This window comes from Salminus brasiliensis, chromosome 24 (assembly GCF_030463535.1).
Source record: "Salminus brasiliensis chromosome 24, fSalBra1.hap2, whole genome shotgun sequence".
Taxonomy (NCBI): Eukaryota; Metazoa; Chordata; class Actinopteri; order Characiformes; family Bryconidae; genus Salminus; species Salminus brasiliensis.
The window spans coordinates 258,621-281,184 of NC_132901.1; the positions used below are offsets into that span (position 1 = coordinate 258,621).

A 22,564-nucleotide genomic window follows, 5' to 3' on the forward strand; every position below is an offset into this window, starting at 1 on the left:
CCGCTAGTGCACTACCAAGTGCTACTACCAAGTGCACTAGCTGTGTCTACTGAGGGAGTCTGTTTAGACTGTTTAGACTTTCGCTTTTGAGGAATTCCTTCTACTTTATGATTCATTTATGAAACAGTGAAAACAACCGGTTTTACTTTTTAAACTTTTTTCTTTTTAGCAAGCTAATGTTAGCTAGCTAATCCCAGATCAGCAGTAAAATACAGTTTATTAAATATTGTTTATTGGAAATAAAGCATTCTGCGTGATCATTCATAGCATTTGTGTTGCACTGAACTTAGTTAACATAAAGGAAAATACAAGAAAACCTTGTGTAATACACTGCTTATAAAGCACCTAGCTACAGCTAATTAGCAGCCTCCCCTGGCATTAGTTACTAATAAATGATTAATAATTTGAGATATTAAGTCACATCATTTTCATAAAATCTTTTTGTTATCAGATAGTAATTTTGTGAAACTAAATTCTAAATAAAACTAAATAAATAACTCAAATAAAGAAAATGGGTTTCATGGGTGTTACAGTAAAACCAGCAACACTGGGCTGAACCGGTCAGCCCACTTACAACAGTTTCATTTAAACAAAATGCTTTGATTATAGCAAAAGTCTGATTAGCTAAATTAGCCTTTTTAAAGCTAAAATCAATACCTGTTTTTAATTACTTTAATAACATTTTATGGACATTAGCGCATCGATTTACATTACCGGCATTTAGCTGACGCTCTTATCCAGAGCGAGTACAAGGTTACTCGTATTACAGAGGAGGGCCAATGTAGTGTTGGGAGTCTTGCCCAGGGACTCTTATTGGTGTAGTGCAGCACAGCCACCCAGACCAAGAATCGAACCCCAGTCTGTGTGTTATCTGTTGCACCACACCAACCACAGCTACCACAGCTTTCCAGGTGCAGGTCGGCTAGGTTGTTGCCAACACAGCAGCCGGGCTCCTGCGTAATAATCCAGGGTTTGGGTTGAAAACAAACAACCCAGCGCTTTTGTAAGGTGTGTGTGTGATTGAATATAGCACCAAGTTGGCCTGAAGAAACCGAAGAGTGTTTGTTGAGAGTGCGGAGGGGAATCTCTGGGCCAACGTCATCGCCGAGTGCTTTCACTTTCAGCGTACACAACCGACACGTCTCGCTGGTTCTGCTGGTCATCGTGCAGCTGATGCAACTGAGCTGTAAAGTGAATATAAACATCACAGAAGTGGGAAGCAGGTCACTGTAGCATTAGCGTTAGCTAATTAGTGCACTGTTTGGATTTTATTTGATCCCAGATGTAGTGCACTATGTAGGGCACTAGAATTCTGCCAAGCACACTATTCAGATGTTGGCATTCCTAATGCTGCACACAAAGGTCTACAGGACACCAGGGATGAATGATCATCTAGGCCTAGTACGTTTCGCAGCATCCTCCCACTGGCTGGGTTGTTACTATGATCCTGACACTAAGACAATCAGGGCTGTATTACCCCAAAAACCCTCTGTGGAAATCCCCAACATGCTCAACCCATTTGAGGTGGAGCAGAATTTTTCCCGAGCTGGTGTGAGGCCATTGCCCTGTTGGAGGGGGCCCTGTGGAGGTTCCAGCTCAGAGGTTAAGAGGTTAAGTTTTAAGAGTTTACACTCTAGCTCAGCCATTAACAGCAGACACGTAGTATTGGAACACAGCCTTGAACCCCTCCACTCCCTCCTTTTTTTACTGCAGTGAGGTGTTCACCAGAATAAACACCTGAAGAATTTTTAACAGCAGGTCAGGGCACATTTTTTTAGAACTCAGCACAGGAAATAGAACACACCAACAGTGTTTATGATACTGCAGTGTACACACTATCTTCATTACAGTTCATTTGAATTGAACTGTATTGGGGTACAGTACCATACTTTCACTATAGTACAGTTTCAGCTCTTTAATTGAGTTAGGTTGAGATACGGTACCATACTTTCACTATAGTACAGTTTCAGCTCTTTAATTGAGTTAGATTGGGATACGGTACCATACTTTCACTATAGTACAGTTTCAGCTCTTTAATTGAGTTAGATTGAGACACAGTACCATACTTTCACTATAGTACAGTTTCAGCTCTTTAATTAAGTTAGATTGGGATACGGTACCATACTTTCACTATAGTACAGTTTCAGCTCTTTAATTGAGTTAGATTGAGATACGGTACCATACTTTCACTATAGTACAGTTTCAGCTCTTTAATTGAGTTAGGTTGAGATACGGTACCATACTTTTACTATAGTACAGTTTCAGCTCTTTAATTGAGTTAGATTGGGATACGGTACCATACTTTCACTATAGTACAGTTTCAGCTCTTTAATTGAGTTAGATTGAGATACGGTACCATACTTTCACTATAGTACAGTTTCAGCTCTTTAATTGAGTTAGATTGGGATACGGTACCATACTTTCACTATAGTACAGTTTCAGCTCTTTAATTGAGTTAGGTTGAGATACGGTACCATACTTTCACTATAGTACAGTTTCAGCTCTTTAATTGAGTTAGATTGGGGTACAGTACCATACTTTCACTATAGTACAGTTTCAGCTCTTTAATTGAGTTAGATTGGGATACGGTACCATACTTTCACTATAGTACAGTTTCAGCTCTTTAATTGAGTTAGATTGGGATACGGTACCATACTTTCACTATAGTACAGTTTCAGCTCTTTAATTGAGTTAGATTGGGATACGGTACCATACTTTCACTATAGTACAGTTTCAGCTCTTTAATTGAGTTAGATTGGGATACGGTACCATACTTTCACTATAGTACAGTTTCAGCTCTTTAATTGAGTTAGATTGGGATACGGTACCATACTTTCACTATAGTACAGTTTCAGCTCTTTAATTGAGTTAGATTGGGATACGGTACCATACTTTCACTATAGTACAGTTTCAGCTCTTTTAATCGAGTTAGATTGGGATACGGTACCATACTTTCACTATAGTACAGTTTCAGCTCTTTAATTGAGTTAGATTGGGATACAGTACCATACTTTCACTATAGTACAGTTTCAGCTCTTTTATTTAGTTAGAAGGAAAGTTTATTTAACCTATATGCACTTCTGATTTACAAATGTTTCAAACTGTGACAAAAGACATATGTAAGACATATTCAAACATACACTGACTACAGGAGAATGAATCACTTCACTTGTATCAATAGCCTAACCACACTCCTAGATGCTCTAAACAAACCTTGTTTCTCCCTGTAACTGTGGCTGCTATGTGGTTAGGGCTGCAAATCACAGAAAACCATACTCATTCACAGAAATAGGCTAAGAATGACTGACACTAGAGTGGAGCTGATCTTATTAATAGGCAAAAACCTCCATAGAACCTCCACTGAGCAGAACTGAACCCTAGAACTCGTGTGACTCTGACCCGAGAGGTATGTCAAACATTTCTTCACAGACAGGATGTTCATTTGTTTTGACTTGTATCCGGAATGGGGGAATCCCCCAACCCTGAACAATTTGTTTACTGTACAGTCACACCAGGGTTGCAGGAGTTTAACACATACACTGTAAAAATGAAAGGACACTCAAGGCAACCGTTGGAGTTCCTGAGCTCACCACACTGGCAGAACCTTTCAGAGAGCCTCCGGGAGCTCTTAAGAGAGCAGCTACAGTTAACAAGAGTCTTTGTGGAACCATATTATCCAGTGTTATCTGCAACGTCCTTGAGCTCCTTAGAACATTTCCGTTTAAGGCATTTAGCAGACTCTTCTAACTGTGCTTCACAGTTTACTCAGGTAGTTTGAATAGACTAAAATTTAAAGTTGAGTCTATATGGAGACCATAGTACTCTACTCTTCACCCAAGTACTCTCAGAAGAGGAGGGTCTTCAGTCTGGGTTTGAGGACAGCGAGCGAGCGTGCTGTTCGGACACCCAGGGGAAGTTCGTTCCACCACTTCGGTGCAGGACAGAAAGAAGTCTGGATGCTCGTCTTCCGTGGATCTTAAAGGATGTCGGGTCGAGCCAAGCCGTACTTGAAGCTGGAAGAGCTCTTGGTGCAGATCAGCTTTCGACCATCGCCATCAAGTACGAACAGTCAGTTCTTGAAGGTAGTGCTGAAGCAGGATAAATGGACAAGTGCAAGAATCTGACACACTTTGACAAGAACCGAACTGTGATGTTCTAGATAAATGACAGGGTCAGAACATCTCCAGAACATCAGGTAGGTCTTGCAGAGTGTTCTCCCCCAGTATGCAGTGGTCAGTACCTACCAAAAGTGCTCCAAGGAAGGACAGCCGGCAATATATACACCCGGTTTTGCAGAATGTACAATTCGGAGGCCAGATCTGAGGCCTCGGTTTAGACACAGCCTTGCAATCGACCAATCAGAGTCCACTGTCCACAGGATGATGGATTCATTATTTCACCATGTTCTTGTGATGTTCACTCCAGGCAGATGTTCATACCAAGTGTGAATAGGGGCCACTCTGCTCTGGTACAACTGTATGAAACACTTTAGACATGATTCTACAGCGGAATACAGCCATGCTGCCACGAAAATACACTATAAGCCCAAAAGTTTGTGGACACCCCTTCTAATGAATGCATTCAGCTACTTTAAGCAGCATCTATTGCTGATGTGCAAATGCACACACACAGCTTGTCTATTCCCAGCATTGAGCTGTGGAGCTGTGTTCTCTGGAATGATGAGTACTTGACGATGAGTTGGCGATTTGGAGATGAGGTGGGGTAGTGATCATTTAACACGGTGACCTTACAAGCAAATACTCACAGCAAACTGTCCATAGTGTATGTCAAACCAGATACAACATACAATGTAAAGCAAGGTCAACATCCTTTTCCTGCTAGGATGTTAATATTTGAACTGTGTTCTTTGGTTGAAGGTAGTAAAATGTCAAGAGAAGGCAACAGAAGGGGTTTGTTGCTAACCCTTGTTGTCAGACTAACCAAAGTCCTCCCTCTTTCACCACGCTACTGTTTTGCACTGTCTCCAGGTCAGTTTACAGAGCAGGTTTCAAAATACTCCCACTTGTACAAATCAATAATTAATTTAGTACCTAATAGCCATTGGGTCTTGAGAACAAATCAGAACTACTGCACACAGGGCTGTTAATGAGCACATTAATGACTATCTATATGACTATAGAACTGACTACAGCTGTGATGTTCATTGTGATGCTCAATGCTCAATCCAAAGTGTTCAGAAGGAGCTTTTTAATATGTGGCTAATTCAATGAGTGTGTGACGACCAACACCTGTGAGGTGTGTGAGACCAACAGACTGTGAGACCAAACATTTTCATCTCAGCTTCTAATCGGGACATCAGGGTTCATCGGGTGTGGTGTTACAAAATAAACAACTAAGTTACACAAACCTGAGTAAACTAGATAAGAACTGCTGTTAATTCACACAAAAGCATGAGGATTTTGCATTTCAGGAAAAAAACACTTCCGTGTGGTTTGTGAAAGAGATAAATGGGCTTTACTTTCTCGAACAGGACACTCACCATCAACGCCAATCCAACTGATCATTGAGACGAACATCACAGCTCACAGAAACACCACTGCAGCGCAGCAGGTAATATTCAACTGTCTTATAGAAAACTTTATACAGCTTGTAAAGATTAATTTCCAATTTCATCCTTTTTTGCAGACATTTCATCAAGTATGTCGTCTCTGCTGGCCTTTGGATTTCTGCTGATGTGTCTGTCGGTGGAACTGTTCCCCTGTGAATCCAAAGCAGGTCAGTAAAATCTGCTTACAGAGGGACAAATTATGTATTAAAATACAAGCTTAATTTATGTTTAGCTTAAAGTCTGAAGACTAAGCATCCCTCAACTCAGAGGTTCCCATACCTGTTCATGGAGGAGCGCTTCACCATGGTTGGGAACCTCATAGTGCTTATTTGATTTGAGATGAAACTGAGTCTGAGTTCTGTCGTTACAGTGTCAATGAAGTGCTCGTTTCAGGATGGGGACAGTGACGCTGATGACAATGACTCTGAAGAGAAACCTGAAAAGACTAAATATGTGGCTCGAAGCTGTAAAGAAATCCGCGAGAAGTATCACGTTAAAGCAGGTAAGGCTGAAACTGGACTCTGAAGTTCTCCAAAACAAAGCATAATGGGCTTTTAACCAATCTGTGATGTCTCTGCACAAACAGACGGCCTGTACTATCTGACAACTGAGACTGGGGTGGTCTACCAGACCTTCTGTGATATGACCACTGCTGGAGGTGGCTGGACGCTGGTGGCCAGTGTGCATGAGAACAACATGTATGGGAAATGCTCTGTAGGTGACCGCTGGTCAAGCCAGCAAGGTGATAACCCTAACGTACCTGAAGGAGAAGGAAACTGGGCTAACATGGCTACATTTGGAACTGCAGAAGGTGCTACCAGTGATGACTACAAGGTACAGGGAGATGCACTAGCCATCATTTATGAAGTATATTGCTCTGGTTTGAATAATAAAGTATAATACTAATGGTCCTGGAGTGCTGGTTGTTCTGGCACACCTTAGATTAGGACCTGAAACTCTTGTACCACCCTAACCATAAATTAAACCCACCTGTTATCCCACTTACTTCTCACAGAATCCGGGGTATTATGACATCGAGGCTCAGGACATGTCTGTGTGGCATGTTCCCAATAACGTCCAGCTGCAAAAATGGACCCCTGCTTCCATCTTACGCTACCACACTGAGAATCGCTTCCTCAGCTCCCATGGAGGAAACCTTTATAACTTATTCAAGGTAAAAAAAAAAAACACAAGCAAACAAACATTACATTTTAATTTGAATCAAAGAAGCTGAAACTGTACTATAGTGAAAGTATGGTACTGTATCTAAATCTAACTCAATTAAAGAGCTGAAACTGTACTATAGTAAAAGTATGGTACTGTATCCCAATCTAACTCAATTAAAAGAGCTGAAACTGTACTATAGTGAAAGTATGGTACTGTATCCCAATCTAACTCAATTAAAGAGCTAAAACTGTACTATAGTGAAAGTATGGTACTGTATCTCAATCTAACTCAATTAAAGAGCTGAAACTGTACTACAGTGAAAGTATGGTACTGTATCTCAATCTAACTCAATTAAAGAGCTGAAACTGTACTATAGTGAAAGTATGGTACTGTATCTCAATCTAACTCAATTAAAGAGCTGAAACTGTACTATAGTGAAAGTATGGTACTGTATCCCAATCTAACTCAATTAAAGAGCTAAAACTGTACTATAGTGAAAGTATGGTACTGTATCTCAATCTAACTCAATTAAAGAGCTGAAACTGTACTATAGTGAAAGTATGGTACTGTATCCCAATCTAACTCAATTAAAGAGCTGAAACTGTACTATAGTGAAAGTATGGTACTGTATCCCAATCTAACTCAATTAAAGAGCTGAAACTGTACTATAGTGAAAGTATGGTACTGTATCCCAATCTAACTCAATTAAAGAGCTAAAACTGTACTATAGTGAAAGTATGGTACTGTATCCCAATCTAACTCAATTAAAGAGCTAAAACTGTACTATAGTGAAAGTATGGTACTGTATCTCAATCTAACTCAATTAAAGAGCTGAAACTGTACTATAGTGAAAGTATGGTACTGTATCCCAATCTAACTCAATTAAAGAGCTAAAACTGTACTATAGTGAAAGTATGGTACTGTATCTCAATCTAACTCAATTAAAGAGCTAAAACTGTACTATAGTGAAAGTATGGTACTGTATCCCAATCTAACTTAATTAAAGAGCTGAAACTGTACTATAGTGTAAGTATGGAACTGTATCCCAATCTAACTCAATTAAAGAGCTGAAACTGTACTATAGTGAAAGTATGGTACTGTACCCCAATCTAACTCAATTAAAGAGCTGAAACTGTACTATAGTGAAAGTATGGTACTGTATCTCAATCTAACTCAATTAAAGAGCTGAATCTGTACTATAGTGAAAGTATGGTACTGTATCTCAATCTAACTCAATTAAAGAGCTGAAACTGTACTATAGTGAAAGTATGGTACCGTATCTCAATCTAACTCAATTAAAGAGCTGAATCTGTACTGTGGTGAATGTAAATTAATCTAAGATGGCCAGTCAATCCTTTGGTGAGTTCTTACCACTTGATGCTTTTCACAATGAATTTCAAGCTTGTTTATTCTTTATCATCTTCCCATTAGAAATTTCCAGTAAGGCATGGAATTGGAGTTTGCCGCACTAATAATGGACCAACTGCTCCAGTGGTGTACGATTTGGGAAATGAAGTCTCTACAAAGAACTTCTATGGTCCCAACCCAAGAGGTATGTCAACTCTTACTACTAAGAATTTTATCCTGGATAAAACTTTAATACAATTCAGTGAAAAATCAAGATCAGCATGATTGATCAGTGAGCCTACATTCAGCCAAATTGCTAAAAGAAACACTGAACTGGTTTTGACCTTGGTGGTTTGACCATAATCTCTAAACTAGGGTGACCAAATGTCCCCAGTGTCCTCCTTTTTGAAAATGTTGTATGGTTATACAATAGAAACAGCTCTCCACAGAGCTGAACGTGGAGTTTATACAGGGCGTGCCTTTACAGATATAAAACTGGGAAGAGTCCAGTGTTTGTTCATCTCTCGCAGTAAACTTAAGCACACATCAGATATCTTGGCTGATAGACTGAATATGGGATTAGAGATGAATCTTGCTGCTTTGATTTTTCACCAAATAATAATCTGTGCATCTCACCTCAACAGATCTAAAGTAGCAACTGTAAATCTGGATGTTTTCCTCCAGCACTCTTTCTGAACTTGGTCAGATCACCTCAAAATGACTTCATACTCACTGTTATTTGTCTTTAATCCTTTCAGGAGAGTCTGAGGCCGGCTTCATCGCTTTCAGAGTGTTTAACCATGAGAGGGCAGCCATGGCCATCTGCTCTGGACTCAGACCGACGGGCTGCAACACGGAGCACGTGAGTTATCAGGCTCATGTATTTGAGTTCATGCAGTCATGTATTCCTCACTCTGCTTCATACTCACTGTTCAGAGGTGGACAGTCAGTTTGGGAATATCTGTCCTAATGTGTTGCAGTACTGTATCGGGGGAGGAGGCCATTTCCCAGAAGCTGCACCTAGACAGTGTGGAGATTTCCCATCTTTTGACTGGGACGGTTACGGGACAAATGCCGGGTGGAGTGCCTCCAAAGAGATCACTGAAGCTGCTGTGCTCCTGTTCTACCGCTGAGATCCAGATCACACCCTCAGCTTTCTCTCTCTCTCTCTTTCTCTATCGTTTATTTTACAGAACATACAGGAAGAGTCATTTCTTTGTGACTGAAACTCTTATGCATCAGATTGGGTAATTCAGACACTGACACGTTCAGCTCTAGGTGGACCAGGAAGATCAGGGTCTTCTCCTGACTCAGCAGGTCAATATTTTGTGATAATTGAGAATATTCTAATGGAGATGGAGCAAATGTTCCTCAAATTATTGGATTAGATTCCCCACAGCCAATATGGAAGGTCCCCTGTGCTCCAGTGCTGACTGACTGAACCGACTCGTTAATGTTTGGGTAAAGGTTCTTCATTTGAAACATTATCATAGTTTTGATGTTAAATCAATAGAGCTAAAGGGAGGAAGGTCCCAATTAAAAACCCCAGCAAACAGTGGTAGGGTGAAAGTATGATTATATCGTCACTGTTATCTCTGAAACGGCAAATTTCAATGTAAACAGTCATCGTTTTAAAAATTACTATTGGTAACGCAATGTTTTCTGAGCACATTTTAGTTTAATCCAATCCAATCCAAATCTAATGAGTTACAATTATAAAGAAATATCTTGCTAAGCTGGAGAATGTGGTCCTGGTACTATGGACTGTGGATGTGTTAAAAAGGTGATGGTACTGTGATTTCTTTTCTATATTAAATCATCTAAAATCAAATATAAAAGCATGTTAAAAAAAGACAAATCTGTCCTGTGTTTTGGTTTTTCATCTTTTGAGACACTTCAGCATTCATACCTTACACAAAACCTTCACATCTGGACACACTGAGGGTCTGACTGGAACATAGTTATAACATTAATTTGGGGAAAATAGGAAATGATCAAAATGAGAATGAGAATCAGAATCCATCTTCTGTGAAAAAAACCTTTTAAAGGTGAATGTTTTTGTAAATGCATAATAAAGGGTAGACGAATGAGCATTTCTAGATAAATAATATACAAACTGGCATTCACAATTCCAATTTCAACATGACAAGGGGTTTTAAGTAGTTTTTCAATGGGCATCAGACCAACAGAGGGCGCTGCAATTAAAAAAATTAGCACTTTTAACATCACAAATTAAAAAAACAACAACAAGAGTGATCACACCCTTCCAAGCAGTATCCTTACTAAACACCCCCTGTTAAATTAGTACCAAGCCTTACTCAACTCACATCAGTAAGAGTTTACACACTAATACTAATCAACAACTCTGCTGGGGTATAAAGCTAAACGCTTACCTTGGGACTGGCTTCACACTTTTTAATTACACAAGAGTAATTCACCATAAATACATAAAAACAGAAAATTGATTCACAAAGCTTCACTAGCCAGCTAGCATTAGCATTAAACACTCTATAGCATCCTTTTAGCCCTCTTACTGGGAATACACAATACGGACAAACGTATTGGAGCACCCATTAACGATTTCTTCCCAAATTAAGGGTATTATCCTGTTTTGTTGGAGTAACTATGAGTTCTACGGTCCAGGAAAGGCACTGGAGCATTGCTGTGAGAATTTGATTGCACTCAAAATTAGCAAGAGCATTAGTGTGTTAGGATAGATCAGGATGTTGGATGACCACCATTTCAGCTCATTCCTCCATCCCTCCAACTCCCTAACTCATCACAGAGAACACGGTTCCACTGCTCTACAGCTCAGTGATGTTGACGTACCTCTTGGGTTGGAGTCATGCAGGTTCCTGGTCGACTGGTACCATGTGAGCGTCATTGATGCGCCGAGAATAATTTCTGGTCGGTGGTGGTCCTGTGGTGGTTTCTTCAATTCCAGCCCCCGGAATACTTCGTTTTGATAGATTGAAATCTGGGCTGCATGAAAATATTTGCTGAAAAACAATTACATTAACCTTTAACCAAAGAAAGATGCTTAAGTTGCTAAAGTGGCTAATAAATCAAAACATTAGTAACATATTGAAGAAATATTACCATTCTAGCAGCAGGATGTTGATCTACCTCTCATGCTGGGACTGTTCCTGGTGGAGGATCGTTCAACACTGGCACAGAAGGTCTAAAAGAAAGTCTTACATTAGCACATATTTTTATGGCTAAACATCTCACTTTGCTTTTCTTTAACACATTAAGGTGCTTGATCACCTCCACTACAAATGTTATGTGCTTACATGTATCCCTAAACACATCTGAAGGTGCTTTGAGTTATTGCATCACAGTGCGTTGACAAGACGAACTGGACACCATCCACACTTGACCTTGCATCGTCCATTTACAACGATATATGAAAGATTTTCTTTCAACATTTCAAAGGTTTTTATTATTCAAAGAAATCAAAACTTGGCTAAACTGGTATATTTTGTTTTGTTTGTTGTTAGTGTAAGGAGGTGTTGTTCCCGGCTTTATACCACCAGGTGGCAGTATATGAGCTCCTCTATTCTCAGCTCTTTCCTGTGACTGCTCATCAAGAGAAGCACAGTATTGTGTTCTTTCATGAAGACGACATAATAACACATTGCCACCAGCTGATACACCACAGTTCTGAAGGAAGCTCAACTTCCTTGAAGATCCTTCTTCAGAGAACTGCCATTTTCGAGGGGTTCCTAGAGGTTCCATAAAGGGTTCGGCCAGTGCGATGAGCTAAGGCACTCCAAAAGGCTTTCATTTTTACAGTGTAAAATCCTAAACTCACTTGCTTTACAATAAATGTACTGTCAGGATACTAAATATCATATACAATATAATATAAATATACAACTAACAACATCCTAGTGGTAAAATTATGTTGACGTACCTTATGGGTTGGAGTCTTTCAAGTTCCTGGTCGACTGGTACCATGTGAGCATCACTGATTTGCTGAGAATAGTTTCTGGTCAGTGGTGGTCCCGTGGTGGTTTCTTTGCACATGGTCGGGTTAGACTGTCTATTTGTAACCTACAAGCTGCATCTACAGTATATGGGCGGAATTTCTAGGTTCTAAATGGGTATAGAAGATAGAAAATCTGAAAGAGAGGAAGGGTCACACTGGTTGGCCTAGTGAAGAGTGACCCAGTGATGGCAGGAAAAACATGACTTAAAAGGGGAACTTGGCTTGCCTGGATGGAGAATTCACTCATAGCACTCATTCATAGCATATACACACACTGGTACCACCAAATGATTCATTTGCATGATTTAATCGACATTTATAGCCACAAAGCAAAGACCGCAAAGTCAGAAATGCTCAGGATTAAACAAGATAGTAAACAAGGACTGCTGCTATACAATGTTTATCATTACCAACTGTCCATGAAATAGTAGCAGGGAAAATATATCAGCAAATGCTGGCTGCATTTGCTGGTATATTAAGGATAGGGCTGATCGATCCCTTTTGGAGTTGACCCCATAAGGATATTCCACACAATAATTTTCTTGACTCCAAAAGATGTATAAGTACATAAAACAGAGTGACATAGTAATCAGTACAATGTTGTAAAAGAATTAATACTCCATCATCATTGATGGTACGAATAGGTATCAAACTGGTATTAGTGGCCAGTGTTGACAACCCATGGTTTTATTGACATCAGCAAAAATACTGCTCATAACATGCTTTTGTACAGTATCGAGAGATGGAAGTAATATAACTAAAAACAACAACAGCAAAAAAAAAAAACATCAGGGCAAGACTAAAGAACAAAGCTTGCAAGAAAATAGGGAAAGACCAGGGGCTGGATTCACAAAATCTTTCCTAAGAAAAAAAATATGAAGGATCTTAAGATAAACTCTAGATTATCTGCAATTGTTTAAAAAAATTGTATGCTGTATTCCACAACTCATAATAAACAATAATGAGTTATACTGAAAAACGTACTGCAGTAGAACAATTAATCAGTCACTTCAACCATCAACCATCATGTTCTGATCATCATCTGCAGCTGATGTTCTGCTCCTGACTCTAATTCTACACATTTGAAGGAGTAATAAATGTGGGGGGGGTTGGACTTTCTGTTTACAGGAAAATAAAATTTCTATTAATCCCATTTTATAAATGATGATTAAAGACATTTCTTCAGTTGTGTTGAGTTTAATTACATGACCTCTATCTCTCAGTAGTATCTCTCTTGTGTTGTAATTCTGTTACATAGCTGTATTTATACAAGCAAGGCTATTTGGCGAGGTAAGGTTTCTGGGGGGTAGATGTTTCAGCACTGACATTGATGTGATTGTACAAATGTATTTTCCACCTCGCCCAAGGTCAAATAAATCTAGACAGTGAACGGTTCTGTGTGGAATTGGGTCCTAACCTTCAATTCCCAAATACCCGGAATCTCACATAACAGTCCTAGTTATGGGTGTTAGCGGTAGAAGAGCAGCACAGCGGCGTCCGTGATCTGCTTGGACGCGCTCCAGGCGATGTGTGTCCCGTAGCCTCTTGCGTCAAAAGAAGGGAAATCTCCACACTGACCGGGCGCTCTCTCTGGGAAATGACCCCCTCCGCCAATACAGTACTGCAAGACACAGCAACAATCCCTTCTATTACATTCAGCCATTATAGAAATACTTTACAATACAGACAAAATACACATTTATTTAACATATCTACTATCTGGGGCTATTCAACCATAAAGGCCAGTATGTTGACCACATAACTCATTTGACTAGTCACATATTAGTTTTATAGTTAAATTACAACTTGAATAATTAGTGGATACTAAATAATTAGTACTTATACCATAAACATTTACACTAAAAAATGAGTAGATACTAAATGTTTATTACTAATTATAATATATAATACATAATTATTACTGGCTGAATAATTAGCCGGTACTGAAAATGACTGTTTATTTAATAATTAGTAGGTTCAGAATCATTTATAATTAGTGAATAAATACTACTTATTAAATAATTAGCAGGTTGGAATAATTTGTAGTTACTAAATAATTACCACATTCTGAATAATTATTAGATACTGAATAATTAGCAAGTAATGAATAATCAGTAGATATGAAATAATTTGTGGTTACAGAGTAATTACATAAAAAATCCATTAAAAATGAATTAATGAGACTCATGAGATTCATGCCAAAACCAAGATATAGTTCTAGACAGAACTTTGCTATCTCTAGTCTAAACCATAGTTTATTTTCTCCAGAAATTCATATTACAGACATTTTAGCTAATCAACACCTTGCGGCTAATGCAGCTAATGTAGTGATATAGGCTTATATCCTACCAATTACCAATGGATGTTTTTTAAACTCACATGTTCTGTATTGCAGCCTCTTGGTCTTACTCCAGAACAGATGGCCATAGCCGCACTCTCTCTGTTAAAAGGTCTAAAGGTGATATAGCCAGCTTCAAACTCCCCTAACAAGATACAAATCAAAACAAGATGCAAATCAAATGCATACAACTACAGAACATTCCTATATTTCAGCACATTAAAAAGTATACAATGGCTGGTTCAAAATGTTTTCCAAAATATAAAATCAATTTAATTACAGTACACATATTCAATATTTCTGATATGCTTAATTACATTTCTGCATAAATAAATGATTAAGACGTAAACAAATTCATAATAAGCTCCCCCGGTCAGAGCTGTTCTACAGTGGAGGTGAAGGGAAGCAGACGTCTGAAGCTCTAATAATAAAAGCCCCTCACAGAAAGTTCTTCACCTAATGGTGATGAAGACGCTGCCTGATGCCTGAGACACGGTTCTACCAGAGTTCTGAGAAGAGTTCGGCTCTAAAACCTGCTTTTAAAATCAGATCATTAAAATGGTGGAGGGATACATGCTGCAGGGTGTAGTGCGGCTACAGAAAGTAGTCCCTAAAGAGAACTGCATTAGTTCAGATTCTCTATTCACTATTTTACCATCATCATCATCATCATCATCATCCATATAAAACTCAGAAGACTCGTGTAGCTGCACTGGTGGGTTTGGGTATGAAATAAAATATGGGCTATATCTGTGCTGTAGTCATGGCGACCGACGCTTGGTTCCATTCACCCCCTCTGTAAAGAGATCTGAGTGGGTAGGTTTGAACACAACTTGCAATGTGTCCATCAGTGGAATTACAGTGTGATCTGAATACACTGCCGTACCTCTGGCGCTGGGGCCGTAGAGGTAGGTTGTTAGAGCCTGGTCTCCAGTGTCGTACACCACAGGCACATTTGGCCCATTACCAGTGTTACATGACCCGGCGCCGTACCTTACTGGATATTTCTGAAAAAAGAGCACAGACCCAATTTTGAATATTCTTATTTCTATGTGCCAGTATGTAATTCCAGTCCAAAGTATCGAACCAACAAATCCAGGTACCAATTAAAATACAGATGTCAGTACTGCTGGAACACGACTAATACTGTCTTTAGGACATACAAAAGTAGATCTGACAAAATAATCAGTACAGTGTAAATTAAGCACTCGTAGTCTATCGTGATTGATGGTATAAATAAGGGGGATTATATATATATATATATATATATATACAGTGAGTCCAAGAAGTATTTGATCCCTTGCTGATTTTCTTTGTTTGCCCACTAATAAAGACACTATCCTTCTGCACTTTTAATGGTAGATATATTCTAACATGGAGAGACAGAATATCAAGACAAAAATCCAGAATATAATTTTAAAGAATATATTTTAATTAATTTGTATTTCAATGAGGAAAATAAGTATTTGATCCCTCTTGCCAAACACACTCAATACTTAGTGGCAAAGCCTTTGTTTGCAAGCACAGCGGTGAGACGTTTGTTGTAGTTAACCACAAGTTTAGCACACACACCAGGGGGAATTTTGGCCCACTCTTCTTTGCAGATCCTCTCTAAATCATGAAGGTTGGTGGGCTGTCGCTTGGCAACTCTGACCTTCAGCTCCCTCCATAGATTTTCGATCGGATTGAGGTCTGGCGACTGGCTGGGCCACTCCATGACCTTAATGTGATTTTTCTTGAGCCAATCCTTTGTTGCCTTTGCTGTATGTTTAGGGTCGTTATCATGTTGGAAGACCCAACCACGGCCCATTTTCAGATCCCTGGCAGAGGGGAGGAGGTTGTCCCTCAGGATTGTGCGGTACATGGCTCCATCCATCTTCCCAGTGATGCGGTGAAGTAGCCCTGTACCCTTGGCAGAGAAACACCCCCAAAACATTATGCTTCCACCTCCATGCTTGACGGTGGGCACAGTGTTCTTGGGGTCATAGGCAGCATTTTTCTTCCTCCACACATGGCGGGTGGAGTTGAGGCCAAAAAGTTCAATTTTGGTCTCGTCTGACCACAAAACCTTCTCCCAATAACTTGGTTCATCTTTCAAATGATCATTGGCATACTTGAGGCGTGCCTCCACATGTGCTCTCTTCAGCAGGGGTACCTTTCGGGCACTGCAGGATGTGAATCCATTGTTGCGCAAAGTGTTGCCAATTGTTTCCTTGCAAACTGTGGTCCCAGCTGCCTTCAGGTCATTTGCTAACTCCTGCCGAGTGGTTGCAGGACGATTTCTGACTGTTCTCAGCATCATTGCCACCCCACGAGGCGAAATCTTCTTTGGAGCACCGGGCCGAGGTCTGTTGATTGTCATGTTATACTCTTTAAACTTTCTGATAATTGCACCAATAGTTGTTACTTTCACATCCAACACCTTACTAATCTTTTTGTAGCCCATTCCAGCTTTGTGAAGGTCAACAATTCTGACTCTGAGGTCCTGTGACAGCTCTTTGGTTTTACCCATGTTGGAGACTTGAAATCTGTGTGATCTGTCTGATTCTGTGGACAGGTGTTTTTCACACAAGTGATTAGTGAGAACAGGTGGCTTCAGGTCAGGTAACAAGTTGATTGGGAGTGTCTAACTGGTCTGTAAAAGCCAGAACTGCTAATGAATACTAAGGGATCAAATACTTATTTCACTCCATGAAATACAAATCAATTAATATATATTCCTTAGATTTATTTTCTGGATTTTCTTTTTAATATTCTGTCTCTCCATGTAAGAATACATCTACCATTAAAAGTATAGAATGATCATGTCTTTATTAGTGGGCCAACGAAGAAAATCAGCAAGGGATCAAATACTTCTTGGACTCACTGTATACACACAGGCAGATATTAATGACCCATGGTTTTATTACTATTGATAAAAATACTGCTGATAACATTCCGGATATCCTCCACAAAAGAAAACAGAAAGTTCTTCCACCTAATGGTGATGAAGACACTGCCTGATGCCTGAGACTTTGTTCTACCAGAGTTTGAGACGATGTTTGGTCTTTTAATCGTTGACGGACTTTAAAAGTCCAGCAAGAGTGTGTGAGAGTGTGTGTTGTACCTGGAATAAGTTGTAGAGGTTTCCTCCGTATGATTTAAGAAAGCCGGTCTGGGTGTGATAGCGCAGAAAGGAAGTTTTTATCCAGTGATCGGTGAGAATGTTGTTAGGAACGTGCCACACAGACACATCCTGAGCGTCAATATCAAAGTACCCAGGGTTCTGCAACACAAATGAACTTCAAGTTAAAAGTGTTATTTGGTTGCAATATACCTATGAGCCAAAACATTACGATCACTCGTGGATGAGGTGTATAACGGTAATCATGCACGATAAACATAGTGCATGTAAAGACACGGTTTTCATAGCCTGCTGTCAGATGTAAGGAGGGAGCTGTTTTGGAGGCTTGTGGAGAAGAAACAGCATAATAAGCAGGCAGTGATAATGTTTTGACTCATCAGTGTAAGCAGCAATACAGAAGTTCACTGTAGCTATGAGGAGGGTATTAGGCAAAATATAGGTCAGCCAATCAGAAAAGAGATTTTATGGACATTTATTGACATCAAATTAAAAAGAACAGTTACTAAAAAACAATACACTCTCAAATGTTCTAAATGAACCAAGAAAAACGGTCTAGAAATGCTCGCTGTACCTTGTAGTCGTCACTGGTAGCAGCTTCCACTGTTCCGAACGTGACCGTGTTAGCCCAGTTTCCATCTCCATCAGGTCGATTAGCATTGCTTCCCTGCTGGCTTGACCAGCGGTCACCTACAGTGCATTTTCCAAAAACATTGTTCTCGTGCACACTTGCCACCAGCGTCCAGCCACCTCCTGCAGTGGTCATGTCGCAGTAGGTCTGGTAAACCACATCCTTTGAAGAAAACAGATAGTACAGGCCATCTGGAGAAAGAACAGCTTTTAGTTGTGTTTAAATTATGATATGCTGTTCATATGGATATTAAACACAGAACATACCCTTTTTGACTCCATATGTTTCAAGAAGATCTTTGCAGCTTGTGGCGAGGTACTCCAACCCAGATGCTGCTTGTACAGCACTCCGAGGTTTAATGATGTGACTGTTTTTTGCAACATCATTCCACACATCATTCTCCATCTGTAAAGAAAAGGTCACGCTACTACACCATGTTTTATTGCATTACAGTGACTATAATTTCTGTATGATATACTAGTAGAACTTGTATACAGTACATCAATAAGATGATGCCAATAATAGAAATAAGATGAATTAATTAATAAAAAAAATGATGGCAGTGGCTTGTTTCTAAACATTTTAGAAAATAGAGACTGTAAACACTTACCGGGAAGACCTTCGAGAGTGAAAATGTTCAGAGAAACCCAAAGAGAACAGAACAAGACAGCTACCAGATGCATCTCTCTGACGGAGTTACAGACCTGTAAACAAAGCATTAATTAAGCTACGACAACTAAACCAAAAAACATTACATTCATGCATGTAAATAATGCTAAAATAAGAATTTTTTACTTTGATTAGCACCAAACTGGATAAGTAATTAATTCATTTGAGAAATACAACACAAAACACCAGCCACTGCAAACTATCCTGAAATTGTGAAATATCAGAGGACCTGAACTGAAGACCCAGTTAATGCAGATGGTTTTTATGCGCCACTATGAACTCTGAACTTGCGTAGAGCTGTCCTGATGAAGCTCCAACAAAGTTCAAATAAATAAGGCAAAAAGTGTGAACTCATGCTTGGCTGTTAAAGCTGACTAACGGCCCTGTTGCACAGATGTTACAGAAACAGGAAGTGTCTTGTCATTGTTCTGACCCCTGTGTCACACAGTCCACATTACAGAGGCAGAACGCTGATTGTATAATTACGATGGTACGTTTGATGTAAAAATTCTCTATCAATGTAAAGGTTATCAACACGACTGTTTATGTCACTAATCAAAGATCTTTTGTAGCACATTTATTTTTGTACTTCATCAATGCTGCGAAAAAGTTTCTCAAATTCTTATTTTTTTATATTAGTCACATTTAAAGGTCTCAGAACATTCAAAGAACTTGTAGGTCTCGCTTGCCTTAGTTAAGGCCATTGTACACGACTCCACACTACGAAATGCATCTTGGGACAAATGAAAGATGCAAACCACTGCTGACCAAAAAAGAACACAAAGGCTTGTCTTTCATTAGCCAAAAAAACATCTAGATGACCCCCAATCCGACCCAGGATAATATTCTGTGGACTGGTGAGTCAAAGGTGGAACTTTTCAGAAGACATAGGTCATGTTACATAGCCTGTAAAGCTAACACTGCATTCCACCATTTAATAAGAACATCATACATGGTGGTGGTAGTGTCATGAATTGCTACCACCAGCACCGGGTGGTCCAAGCTGAAAAACTCAGTAGTCAAATTTAAACAATGGGTGATTTAAGATTTCAATAAATGGTGTGCAGTGTGGGTTTGTTTGTGCTGTCTTTATATATATATTCTATTAAAATTGGTTGAAATATCTGAAACATTTACATGTGACAAATGCAAAAACAGAAAGAAATTGGACTATTAATTAGCCAAGCCAGTGTTATAATTGTGAAAATGTTACATTTTGTCTACAAGCCCCATACAAGTCCCAAGCCTAACTACAAGTACCATAATTACCTATCAATTACTTTAAGAATTGCTGCATAATTTCTAAGCTTGAACATCTTTCAACTCTCTTTCTATCTCTGCTGCATCTAGAACCAACTGTGGGTTACAAAAGACAGCGATTTCAACACACTTCCGTGTCCTGAGCCTAATCACACTTACAATACAATAAAAGCACTAAACTGTAGCAATTCATTCATTTGAGAAATACAACACAAAACACCAACCATTGCAAGTTATTCTGAAATTCTGAAATATCAGAGGACCTGAACTGAAAACGGTAGATCTACTGTTCGTATTCAACCCTACGTTTTCATACGCCACCATTTCAACTACTGGTTCAATGGTAAACGTTAAAAGTTAATGCAGATGGTTTTTATGCGCCACTATGAACTCTTTCTATCTCTGCTGCATCTAGAACCATCAGTGGATTACAACAGACGGCGATTTCAACACACTTCTGTGTCCTGAACCTTACAATACAATAAAAGCCAGGCTTCATGTTTCAGCTTGTTCAGATTTTTGTTAAACAATGTTGAAAACATTTCTTCATTTTTCTTTTAATTCAAGTACTTAACAATAAACACAAACATAATACTGTTACAGTTGCAATGGTGAATAAACATACTCACCAGCATGCCTGTGTTTTTCTCTTCAATTCGCTCTTCTTTCTTCTAACAAATCAGCCAGGCGGTCTTTCCTTTCCAAGGTGGAAAACCATGCCAACGCCCATGTCTTCGCTAAGCAAAATTGGGTTAGCTAGCTAAACAGCTGATGCAGTGGTTTGGTCAAAATTTAACCAGGCAGATTGTTTTGTTTGTCAAATACAATCAGGAACCACAAACAGGGTTCTCTAATGAAGACAGGTGAAAGTGCTGAGAGAAAATATACTTTTTAAGGTTGATTTTAAATCAAGAAGAATGGTCACAGTGTTTCTGAGGAATGCCACTTAAATGCCTAATGGCAGTCTGGTTTTAGGGTCCGCCAGCAGACCACTATTAGTGGACGAGTCCCCCAGTAGACCAGTATTGGTGGACCTAAGAGTGCGAGAAGGTGTCTAGGGTTGCAGAAGCTAGAAATGGTAAAACGGGACAGTTGCAGAGCAGCTCATCACCTCCAGACTCTTCTAGTTATCAGATTCAGGAACCAGCGGATTTTCCTGTGCCCAGGACTGCAGGTCTGTCCATCGTCTGCCCCCTTGCCAAACTGCCGCTAAACACTCATCAGAAGGGAAAGCACCATAAACCATACTAAGCTAAGCAGAAATAAGCTAAGCTCACTAAATTCACTTAGCTACTAGCTACCCCCTCAGTTAGCTTAGCAAATGCTACAGTAGCAAGTGCTATCTAACTTTAGCCACTGAATTAATTTAAACTCACCAAATCTTCACTTTATATTGGGAAGAGCCTTTCACAGTGAGATGTTTGTCTCACCTGAGCTCATTTTACGTTTATCACGGTTCACTCTATTTTACCCCAGTCTACCCCTTTTTACCTGTTTATCCGAGTTTACTCTATTTAACCTCAGTTTATCACAGTTTACTCCATTTTACCTCAGTCTACCTCATTTTTACCTCAGTTTATCCCAGTTTACACCATTTTACCTCAGTTTATCCCAGTTTACTCCATTTTACCTCAGTCTACCTCATTTTTACCTCAGTTTATCCGAGTTTACTCCATTTTACCTCAGTTTTACCTCAGTTTATCACAGTTTACTCCATTTTACCTCAGTCTACCTCATTTTTACCTCAGGTTATCCGAGTTTACTCCATTTTACCTCATTTTTACCTCAGGTTATCCGAGTTTATCCCATTTTACCTCAGTTTATCCCAGTTTACTCCATTTTACCGCAGTTTATCCCAGTTTACTCCATTTTTACCTCAGTGTATCCAAGTTTACTCCATTTTACCTCAGTTTATCCCAGTTTACTCCATTTTTACCTCAGTGTATCCAAGTTTACTCCATTTTACCTCAGTTTATCACAGTTTACTCCATTTTACAGTGTATCCAAGTTTACTCCATTTTTACCTCAGTTTTACCTCAGTTTATCACAGTTTACTCCATTTTACCTCAGTCTACCTCATTTTTACCTCAGGTTATCCGAGTTTATCCCATTTTACCTCAGTTTATCCCAGTTTACTCCTTTTTACCGCAGTTTATCCCAGTTTACTCCATTTTTACCTCAGTTTTACCTCAGTTTATCACAGTTTACTCCATTTTACCTCAGTCTACCTCATTTTTACCTCAGGTTATCCGAGTTTATCCCATTTTACCTCAGTTTATCCCAGTTTACTCCATTTTACCTCAGTTTATCCCAGTTTACTCCATTTTACCGCAGTTTATCCCAGTTTACTCAATTTTTACCTCAGTGTATCCAAGTTTACTCCATTTTACCTCAGTTTATCACAGTTTACTCCATTTTACAGTGTATCCAAGTTTACTCCATTTTTACCTCAGTTTTACCTCAGTTTATCA

At 39.3% G+C, this 22,564-nt stretch overlaps 2 protein-coding genes across 4 annotated transcripts; one reads left to right on the top strand and one right to left on the bottom strand.

Annotated features, from left to right (window-relative positions):
- Positions 1–5,474: 5,474 nt before the first annotated feature.
- On the top strand, positions 5,475–9,884 carry LOC140546461 (intelectin-like). The gene is made up of 8 exons (XM_072669735.1): positions 5,475–5,571; positions 5,647–5,736; positions 5,940–6,071; positions 6,156–6,403; positions 6,585–6,743; positions 8,168–8,288; positions 8,842–8,945; positions 9,064–9,884. The coding sequence occupies exons 2-8, from the start codon at positions 5,661–5,663 to the stop codon at positions 9,214–9,216; spliced, it is 993 nt and encodes a 330-aa protein (XP_072525836.1). The 5' UTR covers positions 5,475–5,571; positions 5,647–5,660; the 3' UTR covers positions 9,217–9,884.
- A 2,481-nt stretch (positions 9,885–12,365) lies between these two features.
- Positions 12,366–19,217, bottom strand: LOC140546717 (intelectin-like). Of its 3 annotated transcripts, none has more exons than XM_072670100.1 (8): positions 19,063–19,217; positions 18,775–18,868; positions 18,431–18,569; positions 18,108–18,355; positions 17,519–17,677; positions 15,299–15,419; positions 14,454–14,557; positions 12,366–13,695 (listed from the first exon to the last, which is right to left on the bottom strand). In XM_072670100.1, the coding sequence occupies exons 3-8, from the start codon at positions 18,567–18,569 to the stop codon at positions 13,543–13,545; spliced, it is 924 nt and encodes a 307-aa protein (XP_072526201.1). In that variant the 5' UTR covers positions 18,775–18,868; positions 19,063–19,217; the 3' UTR covers positions 12,366–13,542. The 3 variants fall into 3 exon arrangements, with proteins under 3 accessions (XP_072526201.1, XP_072526203.1, XP_072526202.1); XM_072670102.1 differs by lacking the exon at positions 19,063–19,217 and adding an exon at positions 18,960–19,040; XM_072670101.1 differs by lacking the exon at positions 19,063–19,217 and having other exon boundaries at positions 18,775–18,946.
- Between the last annotated feature and the right edge of the window lie 3,347 nt (positions 19,218–22,564).

Coding starts and splice junctions, on each gene's coding strand:
- LOC140546717 (XM_072670100.1), bottom strand. CDS start 18,569: ATGGAGAATGATGTGTGGAATGATGTTGCAAAAAACAGTCACATCATT. Junction 17,678..18,107: donor CTACCAGTGACGACTACAAG/GTACAGCGAGCA, acceptor TTTGTGTTGCAG/AACCCTGGGTACTTTGATAT. Junction 13,696..14,453: donor GAGGCTGCAATACAGAACAT/GTGAGTTTAAAA, acceptor TGTGTCTTGCAG/TACTGTATTGGCGGAGGGGG.
- LOC140546461 (XM_072669735.1), top strand. CDS start 5,661: ATGTCGTCTCTGCTGGCCTTTGGATTTCTGCTGATGTGTCTGTCGGTG. Junction 5,737..5,939: donor CCCCTGTGAATCCAAAGCAG/GTCAGTAAAATC, acceptor CTGTCGTTACAG/TGTCAATGAAGTGCTCGTTT. Junction 6,744..8,167: donor ACCTTTATAACTTATTCAAG/GTAAAAAAAAAA, acceptor TCTTCCCATTAG/AAATTTCCAGTAAGGCATGG.